Source organism: Odocoileus virginianus, chromosome 28 (assembly GCF_023699985.2).
Source record: "Odocoileus virginianus isolate 20LAN1187 ecotype Illinois chromosome 28, Ovbor_1.2, whole genome shotgun sequence".
Classification (NCBI taxonomy): domain Eukaryota; kingdom Metazoa; phylum Chordata; class Mammalia; order Artiodactyla; family Cervidae; genus Odocoileus; species Odocoileus virginianus.
In genome coordinates this window covers 20331626-20349310 of record NC_069701.1, presented here as the reverse complement: position 1 = coordinate 20349310, position 17685 = coordinate 20331626, and the positions used below count along the sequence as shown (strand labels likewise).

The following is a 17685-nucleotide window of genomic DNA, read 5'->3' as shown; positions in this document are numbered from 1 at the left end:
CCCAAGAAAATTAAAGTGCTAAGTTAGAATATTTCAGCCCAACACAAAATATTCTGCTTTATACAGTGACCAACATCCATCATGTATCTGTCTTTTTTTTAAGTCATGGCAGTATTAACTCATCTATACATAGTAGGCTCTTCAGTTTACAGAGCTGAGACTTTCCCAGCTTAGTCACCAGTTGCTGGGTCTATTTAGCATATTCCAGGAAAAACAACAGTTTAAACAAAACTTTGCATGGCAAGAACTGAAACTCTTTATTGATAATTTAATTAGATAATTTATAATTTCATTATACTATGAAATATAGTACTTGCCTTTTTGTGCCATAGGTTGTTTTCCTTTCAAATATTATTGATTATCCCAGATGTTTTTTAGTGAATTGCTTTGGTATTCTAAAAATAATGGTAACTGAAGATTGAACACAACTCAGCATTTAAGTAATTAAGTGACTTTTTTCCCCCCAATATTCTGATAGTGAAATATTTTAATTGTAATGAAAGATCATTAACCTTTTAGATCTGATTAAAGCTTGGAACCTCTTTCTTAAAATAGTAATTACAAACACACTTATATGGTAATGGTAATTTCAGTATTTTTTTCAATAATGAAATATTTTATACTATTGGGTGAGCTTTTCATACCATACATGGTCCCAGAATAACTATAATAATTTTGCTTTCTTTGCCTGATGTATATAGGCATACATAACATAATTTCTACTACATCTATTTTACTTTACATTTCCATTCTCATGTTTTCCTTCATTATTTTTTCTGTTTTTTCTTTCTTTATCCAGGTCCACAAATGTGTATTATTTAAAGTTACTGTAAAAGGATTTAGGGAAATTTACTTCAAAGTCCCCTTTTTTCCTTTCATTTATTCTTTATTGTCTTCTTTTTTGTTCTTCTTTTTTTGTTCTTCTTTTCTTCTTACTGTCTTCTCCCACCTTCCAGATCTGAAGTGTTACACATACTCATGCATATTCACATGAGCGATCATACTGGGGTTTGTCTGTTTGTATGTCTGCTTTGGGGGAAATCTTCTTTAATTCTGGGCAGGATTTGCTAACACTCTATTGATTGCTTCCTAGCCTGCCACGCGATACAATTTGTTCCTGAGGCGGCGTCTTCTGGTAACCAGTGCGGAATGATAACTGCCTGTGCTTTGGTCGGCTGCATTGCTAGCCTGAGTCATTTTTGTTGCAATGAATGCTGTTGATTTGAGGGACTTTGTCATTGGTTCCTATTCCCCAGGCAACTGAGATTTTAGAATGGTGATTCATAATCATTTTGGGGTCTGACTTAAGCTTTGGAACCTCTTCCTTTAAAAAAAATGTAATTGCAAACACACAAATACACACTTGCACTTACACACTTTCAATTTACATACAGTTTCAGAAGTTTATGAATTTCCAGGAAGAATCCAAGTTTATGAGCCTTAGAATAACTACCTCATTCAGTAGCCACCCAGATGTTTGCCTCACTATAAATAGGCATTTCCAAGAACAAATACAATCAAATATAAATAAAAAAAATACACACACACACTGCAAAAAAAATGATCTTAATGTCATGTCTTGTGCAAAACAAAAGAATGAGATGTTTTCATAGTTTTCAGTTACGTGTAACAAAATTATCATGTTTTTCTGCCCCAGTTGAAGTCAACCAGTTTCTGTGAACAGTCCTAAGGACGTCTGCTGCTGCTGCTAAGTCGGTTCAGTCGTGTCCGACTCTGTGCGACCCCATAGACGGCAGCCCACCAGGCTCCCCCTGTCCCTGGGATTCTCCAGGCAAGAACACTGGAGTGGGTTGCCATTGCCTTCTCCAATGCATGAAAGTGAGAAGTGAAAGTGAAATCGCTCAGTCGTGTCCGACTCTTCGCAACCCCATGGACTGCAGCCCACCAGGCTCTTCTGCCCATGGGACTCTCCTCATAGTGTTTACAGGGCTACCGGTGATTTCTCTGTATGTTAAAAATTGTTTACAGTTTATAGTTAGTGAATGACATAATGACAGAGATTTGTGTTTTTCTAGGTATCCTTTGGTTTTTGGGAGAAGGGACTTACATGTGCTCATGGACAGAGGAGCCTGGCAGACTACAGTCCATGGGGTTGTGAAGAGTTGGACATGACTGAGCGACTAAACACAGCACATTTTGACTGAACATTCAGGAAATAATTGGATTAAATAGTCCGGCTACTTTGTTTGTTCCCTAATGGAAAAAAACTCTGAGTGTGTTTTTGTTGATTTCTATATGCACATCTTCTGTCACCAGAACTTCTCTTTGTGGACCTAAATTTAGCTGTCCAAACAAACAATATGAATTCTTACCAATATATGTCATTAAAAAAAAAAAAAACTTTACCAGACAAAATATGACTGACCCAGACTTAGAGCAAAAAGATTATTATTTTTCCCTCTAATTTTTTGCTTTGATTGTATTTAATCTAATTAGTTTTATTTTCCCTTCCCCAGTTTGGTAATTTCATAAAATATGCTAATCCTGTGACAACGTACAAGAGCTCAAATAATTTTTCATTTTGTTCACTTTTTTTAGTGATTTATAATCAAGATCTATAACATAATAACAGTTTGAATTTTTCTTTTTTTTTTTTTTTTACTTTTTTTATGAGAAGAGAGATGACTATGTATCCTTTGGGGTGCAAAAAACTCAGACATAACATTTAAATGATGAAATCTTGATATGTAATCTCTGCACTCCTTGAGTATTTTTTATTTCTTCATTCTTTTTTCACTCATTTCCTCCTGTGCAGTGGGAGCTAGTTCTTTCTGAGACATACTAGTTATGCATTCATATAAATAAAATACAGTTATTCTGTTCATAAACCATAGATCAAACATGAGATTTTTTTCTTATTCTTACTTGACTGATCTACATCCAGTCCTTTTTATGGGTGATTTGCCTGGCCTAACTTGAATGAAAAACAGCATAGAATACCATAAAAGAAACTCTTACACTGAAATAAATACCAGTTATGAAAATTAAAAACCCAGTTCCCCATTCACTAGTTAGCTCAAGCTGTTGGAAAGTTGTCTATATTATAAATTTGTATCACAGGGTTAGAGAGATCACTGATATGCACTGTATCATCTATTTACATCATTCTAGGTATTATATGTGGACTGTTCCAAATATTAACTATTACATATTACATATAAACTCCCAAGAGGACCAAATCAGTCAAACTTAAAATCTCTTCTTTTTGAAGCTCTCTGATGTTTTTGTAGTTTTGAAAGGGGAGGAATTAATGACCTATACATGTGAAGGGTAAATTTGCAAGTTTGACCATTTTACTGAGAGAATTGATAACAGATTTAAACAGGGCATTGATTTTAGCTCACTTAAGTAATTGATGTTGAAAAGGAGATTTGTATAATAAAAATAAACAGAAAAAAAAAAAGATTTGTATGTGAGTTTACTTGAAGCCAGCTAGCAAGCTAACTTGCTTTCTAATTTTTAGTTGCATCTTGATTTTAACCCTTCAAAAAGTTAATTAAAAAGCAATTTTATGAAAACATAGCATGAGCATTAATTATGTTTTTGTTCTTGCAGTGAGATTCATTAATTATTCTGTAGTGAATTATACCCCTAAAGTAGTATGTGACCATGGATTATTTGTTGGACTAATTGGTATTTTGCTTAATGAAATAACCAGTCTTTCTCTGAATATGCTTTTGGGATCAATGTATACATGTATTCATTTTGTATTTTGGTATAATTGTAACATTTTTATTATATGTGCATGTAGTCAATATGCTTAGTTTCATCTTGAGTCTTCATTGCTTAATATGTAACTTCTTTATGGATGTGACTTTCTAAAATAAGCATGATCTTCCATTGATGAAAGCTCTGTCTTCATCTGTCATTTTTGGAAAATGAAATTAGATGGTAACCAAATTTTAACTTAATTTCTTTCATGTTTTTGCCATCTGAAAATAAAACTGTAATTTAAAGCTGTGCCATTCATGTCTCCTGCAGTTTAAAAAAGATGAACAAAGCAAAGATTCTATCTTCTTCAGAGATGGGATTAGGAAAATTGATTTTGTGCTTTCCTATGTTGATGATATAAAGAAAGAAGCAGAACTGAAGGCGGTAAGTACTTACAAGAGAGAGATGGGAATAATAAGAAGCACATTCCATAATTTGACAGGGATCTTTCCACTGAAATTATTTTGTAAAAGTTAGCGACACCAGAGTACTTTTGGAAGCGGAAACTGAGTGGAAAGACTACAAAATATGCAACCCAAAAATACATATGTAATTTCAATTTTTTTTTTAACATTTTGGACAGGGGCTTCTTTTTGTAGCTCACCTTTGTTCTTAAATGTGACCACCAGAATTTGGTTGTATATATGAATATAATATTTATCTTTTGTATTCAATTTCATTTCAGCTTTCATTAATCCATTCTATCTGAAATAACCTTGACATTATGTTCTTTCTGAACTTACATTATCACTTTCTAAACTTACATTATTTACTTGTGTTTTTTTTTACTTGTTTACTGTCTCCAACACCATAAAGTAAGTTCACAAAACCAAAAACTTTGTCTTGTTTCTTACTGTATACTCAAATGTCTAGAGGAGTAGTTGGAGAATAATGGATGCTTAATAAATATTGGTTGGTTGGTTTAGTGTGTTGTGTCCAACTAAGTTGTGTTCAACTCTTTTGTGACCCCATGGACTGTGTAGCCCGCCAGGCTCCTCTGTCCAAGGGATTTTCCAGACAAGAATGCTGGAATGGGTTGCCATTCCCCTTTCCAGGGGATCTTCCTGACCCAGGGACTGAACCTGGGTCACCTGCTTTGCAGGCAGATTCTTTGCTGATGGAGCCATTAAATATTTGAGGTGTCCTGCAGTCCATGGGGCCTCAAAGAGTTGAATATGACTTAGTGACTGAACAACAGCAGCAGTGGGTAAGCATATAAACACACATTTACTAACATGCTTAACATAGGAAATAAATGTCCCATGAAGTAAAAAACTAAAGATATTATGTAAGTCCCTATACACATCCCTCCCTGTTCATTTCTTCTACTCTTTCCCTGGAAACTCTTCCACCAGGGCACTAAAATTCATTCACTGTCACCACTTTCAGCTCTTGTCTGAATGTCTCTTACAGCCTGTTTTCTCCTGGGGATTTGATGCCATCTCCAGCAGCCCTCTTAAGTGGTGGCAGTTTTTCCCCTGCAGACTGTTTTTCCGGAGATGGATGAATGCCTGCTCTCCTTGTATCTTGTTGGTTCCAGTCCATCCTCCCTTGCTTAGCCCTAAAACTTCTGAGCTTTAAATCTCATCGGTTGATTCCTCCAGTTCCATTCTTCTTTCTCAAGATTGCTTTGGCTATTCGAGGTTTTTTGTATTTCCATACAAATTGTAAATTATTTGTTCTAGTTCTGTGAAAAATACCATTGGTAGCTTGATAGGGATTGCATTGAATCTATCGATTGCTTTGGGTAGTGTAGCCATTTTCACAATATTGATTCTTCCAATCCATGAACACAGTATATTTCTCCATCTATTTGTGTCCTCTTTGATTTCTTTCATCAGTCTTTTATAGTTTTCTACATATATCATTAATGATGCAGCACTGTAGGATTTTACTTGTCACCTTCTGCTGAGCTCATACCGGTATTTCATAGTCCTGAAGGGAAGCAAGTGTTCAGTATAAATGACATAATTTGTACAAAACAGGTGAAGTGAAGTCAGCCACTCTTAGTAGATCTGAGAGTGGTAGGAACACTCCCCAAAATCAGATTCCAAACACCAGAGCCAAGCTTGCAGTCAGGCCTCTCTAAGAGTAGCAGTTTTAAGCCTGTTACAGTATGCCTACTTAGGGATGTTGCTTTTATGATTCTTTCTCCCTTAAACTACATTTTGTGTTGTTCTTTACTGAATCATTTCTTTCAACAGGTGAATGTGATGTTAATTTTTCCATATTTAAAAAATAAAAACTAAAAAAGCAAGAACAAAAACCTTCTCTTGATCTGTTTCCCTGCCAGCTACTGTCAATTTCTGTTTTCTTTTGGCTCAATTTTCTCTTAAACCCATTCCTATCAGGCCTTAACCTCACCCACTCTGCTCACGTTTATATAAATGAATCTAGTGTTCAAGTCTCAACCCTCATTTTGCTTGACCTGTTAGCAGCGTCTGCTACCACTTAGCATTCCTTTCTCTCTGCTGCACATTCTTGACTTGGCTTCCAAGTCTCCACATTCTTTCAGTTTTCTTCTTATTTCATTAGCCACTGCTTTTCAATCTTTGCTTCACCCTGATCCCTTGTTAATGTAGTGCCTTAGGTTCTGTCTTTGATCCTCTTCCTGTCTCAGTCTACATCGATTTCTTGGATGATACATCCAGTCTCACAGTTTTAAAATTTAAGACCATGTTTGTGCTAATTCTGTTTACTTTTCCACTTCATACTTCTTTCCTATGTGGCTGTTCTGTATCTCTCCTCAGAAGTCTTACAGAATCTCAGACTCAGCAGGTCTAAAATGAACTCCTGGACTTCTCCCCAAAGCCTGGATTCATCTACAAGTCTTTCTCATCTACAGTTATTTATCATATATTTCAGTAGTTGCAAAGGACAGAATTTATAGTGTATTGTAAATGATCCAGTTAAATCACCTCTTAGCTTGCACCCCTAGAAGGTAAATGGCATGGCAATTTGTCACCCATCATCATTTATTTTGAAAAAATGAATTATATGAAGAAACTTTTTTAACCCTTCAAATTTGACATAATTTACTTTTCTCCATGTAAAATTTTCCTTCCACTTTCTCTGTGTAATTTTTTCCTAATTTAAATGTGTTTTATACTTAGGAGGCTTCTATCATTTGTTCAGTCAAGTTTGCTACAACAAATGTGTATGTACATTGAAGGGTTTTTATTTCTTCATCAGAACGGTCTAAGCCTTAAGCTTTTTCTTTTGTTTTTTGAGGGTTTTTTTTTTTTAAATACAGTTGTACAAGTGCATAATTGGTAAAACTTGAAATACTACAATAATTGACAAGTAATTATCAAACATCAAAAGTAAACTCATCCTAAATGCATCAGTTAATGAAATAAATGCAGGGGCTTTAAACAATATCTTCTTTTTCTTTTAATAATTTTGTTGATTTATTCATATTTGACTGTGCTTGGTCTTCACTGCTGCTGCACAAACTTCCCTCTAGTTGTGGCTGTCAGTAGCTATTCACTTGTGTGGTTTTCAGGCTTCTCTTTGTGGTGGCTTCTCTTGTTGAGGAGTATGAGCTCTAGGGTGCATGGGCTTCAGTAGTTGCTACTGCCAGACTCTAGAGCACAGGCTCAATAGTTGGGGCACACAAGCTTAGTTGCTCTGTGGCGTGTGGGATCCTCCCGGATCAGGTGCTGAACCCATGTCATCTGCCCTGGCAACAACTCCCCAGCATTTAGCCACCAGGGAAGCCCAACCAAATTTCCTTTATTCGTAGATGTATGAGAATTATTTCTAGAATGAGATGTTTCAGCTTCAAGTATATTCTTTTTTTTTTAATGTTAGTATAAATTAGGCTTGTTCAGATAAATAAGTAGATTGGAACAGAAATGGTACTCTTTTAGCAGCTTTAATCTTCTAGGGTGAACTCCTGAATTACAGCAGCAGATTGCCAAGTGATTTGTCATAAAAGTAACATTTGATGGTCTATCACCTAACAATACTTAGCTCAGCTTTCAGTTTTACTGAAGTTGGAGAACTGATGTCCCCATGTCTCACAGAAGCATTTGTTACTGTAATGAGAGGAGGTATTCACTTTTTTTTGGAAGAACAGCTATGACCAACATAGCCAGCATGTTAAAAAGGAGAGACATCACTTTGCCGACAAAGGTCCGCCTAGTCAAAGCTATGGTTTTTCCATTAGTTATGTATGGATGTGAGAGTTGGACTATAAAGAAAGCTGAGCACTGAAGAATTAATGCTATTGAACTGTGGTGTTGGAGAAGACTTTTGAGAGTCCCTTGGACATCAAGGAGATCAAACCAGTCAATCTTAAAGGAAATCAGTCTTGAATATTCATTGGAAGGACTGATGCTGAAGCTGAAACTCCAATACTTTGGCTACTTGATGGGAAGAACTGACATACTGGAAAAGACCCTGATGCTGGGAAAGATTGAAGGCAGGAGGAGATGGTTGGATGGCATCACCGACTCCATTGACATGAGTTTGAGTAAGCTCCGGGAGTTGATTATGGACAGGGAAGCCTGGCGAGCTGCAGTCCAGGGAGTCACAAAGAGTTGGACACAACTGGGTTACTGAACTGAACTTATTCACTTTTTTAATACTGATAATGTACTTTGAATGTCCTTCTCGCCCCTTGTTTTTTTTTTTAGTTTAAAAAAAGAAAAAAGTACTAGTATAATTTATAATTAAAGCTCTTACTGAATTTCTAACTAATAATAAATGGTAGTAAATTTTACACTTTATTTTCTTTTTTTTTTCCATTTATTTTTATTAGTTGGAGGCTAATTACTTTACATCATTGCAGTGGTTTTTGTCATACATTGAAATGAATTAGCCATGGATTTACATGTATTCCCCATCCCGGTCCCCCCTCCCACCTCCCTCTCCACCCGATCCCTCTGGGTCTTCCCAGTGCACCAGGCCGGAGCACTTGTCTCATGCACCCAACCTGGGCTGGTGATCTGTTTCACCCTAGATAATATACATGTTTCGATGCTGTTCTCTTGAAACATCCCACGCTCGCCTTCTCCCAGAGTCCACAAGTCTGTTCTATACATCTGAGTCTCTTTTTCTGTTTTGCATATAGGGTTATCGTTACCATCTTTCTAAATTCCATATATATGTGTTAGTATACTGTAATGGTCTTTATCTTTCTGGCTTATCTTTCTGACTGCAGATAGCCCCTTGTTTTATTTTTGTTTTGTTTTTGCTTTCCTGGAGGATTGCAGCCTGCTTTTTCTGTTGGTAACATAAGAGAAGGGCAATTGTGAAAAAGTATCAGATAGGGGAGAATTGTTCGTAAACATATTCTCACATGTTGTAAATGTTGGATGTTGGAGAAAAAGAACACATTAAAATTATAGAAGATCTCTCAAGGTGAACATATGCATTTGAAGATATGTCCTGTGATATCCTAGTAAAACCTTTTAAAATTTCATTTACTATTTTTCATAGTTATATCATAATTTTTTACATTAAGTCACAGTTGCAATTTTTTACACTTACACGAGGGTTAACTCATACTTGAATTATACTTAAATCACAGTTACAGTTTTTCACACTTACAGTTAAGGCCAAAAGCATTTTGAATAGTTAATTATTGTTTTAAAGCTCGCAAGTAGTGATTATTTACATTTAATTGAATTAAATTTAATTTTACTTTTTCTGAGTGAAACTATTCATGATTAAAAAGTCATAATGATATTTTGCCTGAAAATTGCATTAAATATGTCATTTGTTTAAAGTGTCTGATATCTTTGTAGGACTGAGCCTTCCCAACTAGAAGTATAATATATCTCTGTTTATCAAAATGTTTTATGTTAATTTAGTAAAGTTTTCTGTGTTTTTTTTTTTTCCAGAGGAGCAGTCCTGCATATTTCCTGGAGGTTATTCCTAAATATATTGGTTTTTATAATTATAGTGTGAATTATAATACAGGTGAAAAGCCATTCATGGCACTCAGATGGTGGTAATACATAGAATGCTTTTATATACAACCAGGGAACGTCTAAATGCCCAGTCATTGTGTAACAAGTCTGTTTATCACTGGGCAAATAAAAGTATTTTACAGAATTCTACTGATTTGTTTTTCCATAGGAAAGAAGAAAAGAATTTGAACAAAATCTCAGAAAAACTGGTCTTGAGTTGGAAATTGAAGATAAAATGGTAAATGTAGTTATTAGTCTATACCAGAGTCTTGGTTTTTTAAGTTTTGTTTCCTTGCACTCTGACCTTTGACTGACTAGACTTTTGTGTTTGGGAGCAAACACAAAATAGCAAACTATTGTTTTTCTGGCTTACTGACATTTACACTGGGGTTGATAGGGCCTGTGATATTCCAGGTGAATAACTACGTCAGTGCTCTGAAATTGAGATGATGAGTGATGAGTGGAACACTTTAAAAATAGGCATGCATAGTTCTCGTCAGGATCCAGAGAAAGTAAAGACATGGTTTTTGTTTCATATCTGTCTCATTTTGAAGGCGGCCTATAATCTAACATCTTAACTAGTTAACCTGGCTGTCTTGCAACACAAACTTTTAGCTAAGGCCTAGACATTTTTTCTGCTCATTAATATGACTTTTTTTTTTTTCTAGCCTACCGTTTACTTGTCTAGAATTTCTTTCCATACTGCTTTTAAAGACCTATTTCAGATCCAACCCTGTCCATGAAACTCTAATACTCTAGTCCTAAGCTAATATTCTCTACTTCATATTTATCGCTGAATTTTTTCTTACTGAACTCTAATAAATATGAATTATGCCACATATTCTATCTGTAACTTAACTATTCTCCTTTGTAATGAACTGTTGTTACCTAAAGTTCTTCTCCTAGGTATAGGCAATACATTGAAACTGGGTAAGAAGAGAAAGTACATCTTATACTTTGTGTATTTCTCATATATCCTAAGCACAGTTCTGAGCTAATAACTAGTTGTTAAAAACATAAGGGATTGTCCAGAACCGCATGTGTTTCTATGGATATCAGGCTCGTGTACATTGACCCTGAAATATATTTTTAAAAAGACTCTCACTTTGTTTTTCTATGTCTCTTTCTTTCTCACACACATGCATAATGTGTGTGTATATACATGTGTGTGTATATGTGTGTGTGTTGTTATTTTTAGCTGCCAAGTGGTGTCTGACTCTTTTGCAACCCAGTGAACTGTAGCCCACCAGGCTCCTCCATCTATGGGATTTCCCAGGCAAGATTACTGGAATGGGTTGCCATTTCCTTCTCCAGGGGATCTGCCCAACCCGTGGATGGAACCTTGTTCCTCCTGCATTGCAGGCAGATTCTTTACCACTGAGCCCCCAGGAAAACCCACATATTATACATATATATATACATATATATGTGTGTGTGTGTGTATATATATATGAGAAAGAAATGGCAATCCACTCCAGTATTCTTGCCTGGGAAATCCCATGAACTGAGGAGCCTGGTGGGCTACAGTCCATGGGGTCACAAAGAACCAGATACAAGTGAGCAACTAAACAAGAAGAAGGTATGTACCACTGTTTTAAGCATTACTCTTCTAGAAATTTTGCTGAAAGTTTTCAAAAAATTGAAAATGCTGTGACATCTTTGAGGTTTTGTAAATATTTTCTTTCTTTAATCAATTTAGTAATCTTTCCACTATTTTGCCTCCATTTTATACAGAACTCTGAAGATGGAAGGACTTATTTTGTCAAGATCCATGCCCCTTGGGAGGTGTTAGTTACTTATGCCGAAGTGTTGGGAATGAAAATGCCTGTTAAGGAGAGTGATATTCCCTCAGATGACAAAATCCCTTTTAGGTGTATGCTTGAGCCTCTGAAGCTCCCCCGGGATGTGAAGCAGCCCACCCCAGAATATTTCACTGTCCAGTTCACCAGACATCGGCAAGAGCTCTTCCTCATTCAGGATGAGTCAAGCTTCTTTCCATCCTCATCAAGAAACAGAATTGTAGGTAGAGAAAACCTTTGGGTACATCCCTTAAAGTGTGCTTTTATATGTGTACGTGTGCAATACTATGACTGCAAGGTGTTTTGTATAGATTTTGATGTGTTCCATGATATTGGGCAAGTTTGATGTCCATCTTGGACCACTTAACCCTGTCAACCTCCCTATTTCTCAAATTGTTTCATGAAAGTGAATAGTTGACAGTGTCAATATAGCAAAGAGAGGCCTCATGCAATATTGGGGAAATTACTTAATTGAGACCTAGAGGACTTAGATGTTGTAAGATTTCTGGAAAATCATTCTATAATTTTAGCATTTGATTTTATATATTCAGTGCATATTAGGAGAAATATTGGTCATTCCAAATGGAAATGAAATGTTTTAATTTCTTTATATATGGTGTTGACCAGGAAAAAAAGAAGCACAACCTAAATGTTGAGAATTATGTTTTATTCAGGGACATTGTCATAGACTATAGCCCAGAAACAGCCTCTCAGATAACTCTGAGGAACTGTTGCACAGAGGTCATGGAGGACCCAGGATAAAAAGGAGTTTTTGCTAGGGAAAAAAAAAAACCACACACACACAACGTGTAGTGGAGCATTAAAAGATTACAGCTAGTTGCCAAACACAGATATCTCAAGTTAATAATTTTAGTGCTTTTCTGGGTATGGGAAGATTCAGAAGTCTGGGCTTGTTGAAATTGTTCCTTTGGTATACCTCTTAACTATGTAGGACCTGTATCCTGCTTTTCTCTGTCCTGAATCACCCATTGTGGGATGGCTGCAGTGGTAAATGGCTTGGTGGCAGGCAACATTCCTTGTTTATTGAAATAGCAGGCATTATTTTATTTTGTCCACAATAGACAGCATTTGAGAAACATCAGAGCTTTTTCCTTTCATTTAAAACCATTTTCAGTCTTTTTTATAATAATATTTCCTCTCCAGTTGTAGTCCTAGAATCTTTAAATTTCTCATTAAAAATCTCTCACCATTTCTTTGCCCCTATTTCTTCTTGTTAAGATAAAAGTAATGCCCACCTCGTAGGTTACCCTGAGAATTAAATGAGTTAAGGTGTGAATGACTTTGAATAGTTTGTGGAATGCATGAGGGATTTACTAAGTGTAAGATCCTATTATTATTGATCTGACTTTAGAGGAAAAAAATTCAGGTTCTTTGTTACTCTTTGCCCATGTATCTAATGAAATCATCAGGGTTCTAACAATGACAAGAGTCTCGAGATTACTTACTCTTTCCTTGAGTAATGAGAGACTTCATTTCCCCTTAGATTCACCACTCCTAAGTTTCTAAGAAGGATTTTGAAATAATCATTCTTCTAGTCCCTAGATCTGGTTTTTGAAAAATTCACTGACAGGAATATTAAACAAAATGTAATATCTAGAATTAAAAAAAAAAATGCAAATCAGCAAACTAAAAGTTCTCTCCCTTGTCTTACCTGGATTAAAAAGCACCAGCAGCAGGAACAGCAGATCTAAGACGCAACATTTAAGGGAATGTTGAGCACATGGCATGAAATCAGAAGGCCGGGTTTTAATTCACAAGTCTACTTTATAAACCAGATAATCTGTCTTAAAACAGAGAGAATGGTAAAGACTAGCATTCTTGGAAAGATCAAATGAAAGAGTATACATGAAAGTGAAAAAGTGAAAGCAAAGTCGCTCAGTCGTGTCCGGCTCTTTGTGACCCCGTGGACTGTAGCCCACCAGGGTCCTCAACCCATGGAATTTTCCAGGCAAGGATATTGGAGTGGGTTGCCATTTCCTTCTCCAGGGGATCTTCCCAACCCAAGGATCAAACCTGGGTCTCCCGCATTGCAGGCAGACGCTTTACCATCTGAGCCAGCTGAACTGTGGCAGTATACATGAAGCTCTCTGTAAACTGTAAATGCTTTAGAAAATTGCTAGCAATAGGCGACTGAACTTATAGGATTAAGTCAGTCACTTGTTCAGGTATAGAAAGGTCAGTATTCATTTATCTTTACTTGTTTTTTGTCACGAGCGCTAATACCTTAGGTTAATTCAGCTTTAAAACTCAACAACTTCCCCTCCTTCATAGTGGAGCAATACTGTTCTTGCTCTGCTCAGAAAGTTATTTGAAAAATTGATGTAGAAAAGACCCTTCCTTCCTGTCTTCAACTGGAACACTGTAGTTCATGTACATATAAACTGTACAGTGTTACAAGAACACCTTTCATTGGTATAGGATTTCATACTTTTCAAAGCATCTTCACAATCATCATGATATCTGAGCCTCACAATGTGTATTTCACAGATGACCCCTCTGTTAGGCTTGGCTGTACTATTTGCCACATAATTTATTCTAAGTTCATCTGCTAATTGAGGTGTTCATAATTATAAAGCTTCTCATATATCTATGTGAAGCAGGTACCTACAACTTGGAACCAGATGCCTAGACTACACTCCCTTATAGAGAAAAGAAAACAGCGATGCTGTATTTCTTGATGTTTACATTTGAAAGAGATGGTTCCTAGAAAACTTAAGAAAAACACTCCTGAGTTAGAGAACTGGCAAGAAGTTTATTTAGCTTTTAAAAGGATTTGCATACATCTCTGAGAAGAGAAAAAGAATTTATAATTATAAATCTCTGAAGGAAATGCTCTAAGATTTGGCACCAGGGAAATGTCTGTTCTTTCATTCCTTCCTCCATCCCTCTATCCTTCTTTACTCTCTCTTTTTTCCTTCCTTCCTCTCTTTCTTTCTTACTGTTTTGACATATACCAAGTGCATGTATCCAAATTGTATTCTTCTTAGTCATATTTGCAAGTATATACTTAAAACAGTGACACCTCAAATGTGCAAAATAGTTTTGAGTTTCCTTAAAATACTATTACTATTAATAATAGCAAATATTTAAATAGCACTTACTATATCCTCGACACTGTTTTTTTGTACAACATAGTGATTCAATAGTTTTGCTGGTTATACTCCATTTAAATGATAAAATACTGGTTATATTCCCTGTGCACTATAATATATCCACGTATCCTATTATTTTGCATATAATAGTATCTCCTATTTCTTCTCCTTATCTCACCCCTCCCACCTCTTTCTCCCTACTGATGACCACTAGTTTGTTCTCTCTGAATCTGTTTCTGTTTTGTTATATTCATTCATTTTATTTTTTTAGATTCTACATATCATATTCTACATATTTGTCTCTCTCTGACTTATTTCACTTAGTACTACCCTTCAGGTTCATCAGTGTTATAGTGGATAGCAAAATTGAATTCTTATTTGTGGCTGAGATCTATACTTTTAGATCTATACTTACCCTTACAGTTTCTCCTTTTGTTATTACTTTATGATAATAAAGTTTAAACACAGGCCTTCTACAGTCCTCTTCTGTTTCATAAATTGTTATCTGAACTATTTATCCTCATCAATCCCATGAAACAAAGTACTTGCCAGGTGAATTAACCAAACTTCAGTTGGACTTATTTCTTCCCCAAAAGACTGTAAACTTTGATGTACCCATAACCTGAGCCAATGTTGGTATGTAGACTAGCCCTTCCTTAACACAAAGAAAGACACTTCCTGAACCAGGCTTACTTCTCCATGTTCCCATATCTCTGTATTGCAGTAGTCTGCCTCATCCTCTTCCTATAATTCTTTAAAGTCGCTCCTAAGTCTAAATTTGTTTTTATTTGACAATACCATGCTGTATTTATTAACATAGCTTTATCATAAGTCTTAATATCTGGAAGAATAAAGTTTTCCACTTTGTTAGCTCCCCAATATGGAGTTCTTTTTGGTGAATCTTTCCTAGGGAAATAATCCAAATTATGTAAAATAGGTAATATTTATCACATTATTTATAAAATTAAAACCACCTCACATAAATTATCATTTATTTACCAAGACATAAGTATTAAACAGCCCTTAAAATGAATAACCAGATTAGATAATGATTTAAGGATGACAGACCTTGTAATCAGCAATTCCTTAGATGATATTATGTTTAAAAGGTGAGGGAAAGAGAAATAGACCTACACAGTGCTAAAAAGGCTGAAATCAGAAAAGCAGAAATTCTGAAAAGTTTCTGAAAGACAAAAAACAGATGAGATTGAATTGACAAATATACAGGAACACAACCCAAGGAAAATATAGAGTTTTATAAAGGATAAGACCAATAAAAATATGTAAATAATCCCACAGTAGTTATATAGAGAGGTGTGATCTTCTTGAGTTAATAAATTCATCATCTTGTGTTAATATTAGGAAAAGGCCCTGTATAAAACATCAGAGTAATGAATTGGAAAGCATTCAAGACTACTTGGCCAAGTGTCAGTTCTACTCCCTATTACCCTAACTCAACTGTTAGGTGCAGTGATATTAGACTCCAACTTAAAGCCCCAATTATAGTATCGATTCTGGTACAAAGAACTCCCAGAGGAACTTGGGACATGAGAAGAAAAAATAAGTTATAAGCCATTCTTCCTCTCCCTGAGGGAGTAAGGAGCTCTCAAACCCAGGAGGTGAAGTACCTGTAGTTCTACACAACCCTACCTTCTGCATCTTCCTCCAGACAGCAAGGGGAAGATTCCTTCCATTACCAGAGCCTGTATCTGCATTGAGAAGAAATGTGTGTGTGTGTGTGTGTGTGTGTGTTTAGTCGCACAGTCATGTCTGACTCTTTGTGACCCAATGGGCTGTATGTAGCCTGCCAGGCTCCTTTATCCACGGGGATTCTCCAGGCAAGAATACTGGAGTGGGTTGCCATGCCCTTCTCCTGAGAAAAAGTAGACATTGTTAAATTGTGATTTTGAAAAACATAGAAAGCATAAATTTCTGAAAGGTGTATCTGTGCTTACCTCATAGGTTTATTATATTCTCTCACGGTGTCCTTTTGGTGTGGAGGATGGGAAGAAAAGGTTTGGCATTGAAAGACTGCTAAATTCTAACACTTACTCATCTGCCTTTCCACTCCATGATGTAAGTATATGCTTGGTTTAGAAATACTAAGCCTGTTTTTGCTTTCCCACATTCAGAGGCTTACTTGTTGGGAGAAAGAATCTTGCATTTGCTTCCTCTTTCATGACAGGTTGCTTAATCTCACTTTTGTTGGGGAAAATCCCTTGGATTCCCTAGGTCTAAGCCAAGAACTATGCTGAAACACATAGTTAATACTCTCCACATTGAGATTTCAATGGAAATTTATTAAAACATCTTTACATTTGCACATGAGTTTTCTTTAGAACCCATATTGAAAATGGAAGTTATTAATAAAAGAACATGTTTTCAGATTCATCAAATTTTTTGTTTTTATTTTTTTTTCATTTATTTATATTAGTTGGAGGCTATTTACAATATTGTAGTGTTTTTTTGCCATACATTGATATGAATCAGCCATGGATTTACATGTGTTCCCCATCCTGAACCCCCCTCGCACCTCTGTCTCCATCCCATCCTTCTGGGTCATCCTAGTGCACCAGCCCTGGGCACTTGTCTCATGCATCAAACCTGGACTGGTGATCTGTTTCACAATTGATAATATATATGTTTCAATACTATTCTCTCAGATCATCCCCCAGTTGCCTTCTCCCACAGACTCCAAAAGTCTGTTCTATACATCTGTGTCTCTTTTTCTGTCTTGCATATAGGGTTATTGTTACCATCTTTCTAAATTCCATATATATGCATTAGTATACTGTATTGGTGTTTTTCTTTCCGGTTTACTTCATTCTGTATAATGGGCTCCAGTTTCATCCACCTCGTTAGAACTGATTCAAATGTATTCTTTTTAATGGCTGAGTAATATTCCATTATATATATGTACCATTGCTTCCTTATCCATTCATCTGCTGATGGGCATCTAGGTTGCTTCCATGTCCTGGCTGTTATAAACAGTGCTGCGATGAACATTGGGGTACATGTGTCTCTTTCAGTTCTGGTTTCCTCAGTGTGTATGCCCAGGAGTGGGATTGCTGGGTCATATGGCAGTTCTATTTCCAGTTTTTTAAGGAATCTCCACACTGTTCT

At 36.0% G+C, this 17685-nt stretch overlaps 1 protein-coding gene across 5 annotated transcripts in view; it reads left to right on the top strand.

The window, feature by feature from the left end:
• Positions 1–17685, top strand: part of ANO5 (anoctamin 5) — a 96600-nt gene that overhangs the window by 20346 nt on the left and 58569 nt on the right. For 3 of the 5 annotated variants that reach the window (XM_070457285.1, XM_070457283.1, XM_070457280.1), the window contains exons 4-8: positions 1094–1135; positions 4003–4116; positions 9820–9888; positions 11385–11669; positions 16525–16638. In XM_070457285.1, coding sequence (XP_070313386.1) covers positions 1094–1135; positions 4003–4116; positions 9820–9888; positions 11385–11669; positions 16525–16638 — 624 coding nt within the window. The remainder of the gene's footprint in view (positions 1–1093; positions 1136–4002; positions 4117–9819; positions 9889–11384; positions 11670–16524; positions 16639–17685) is intronic. The other 2 variants (XM_070457282.1, XM_070457284.1) reach the window with 2 other exon arrangements.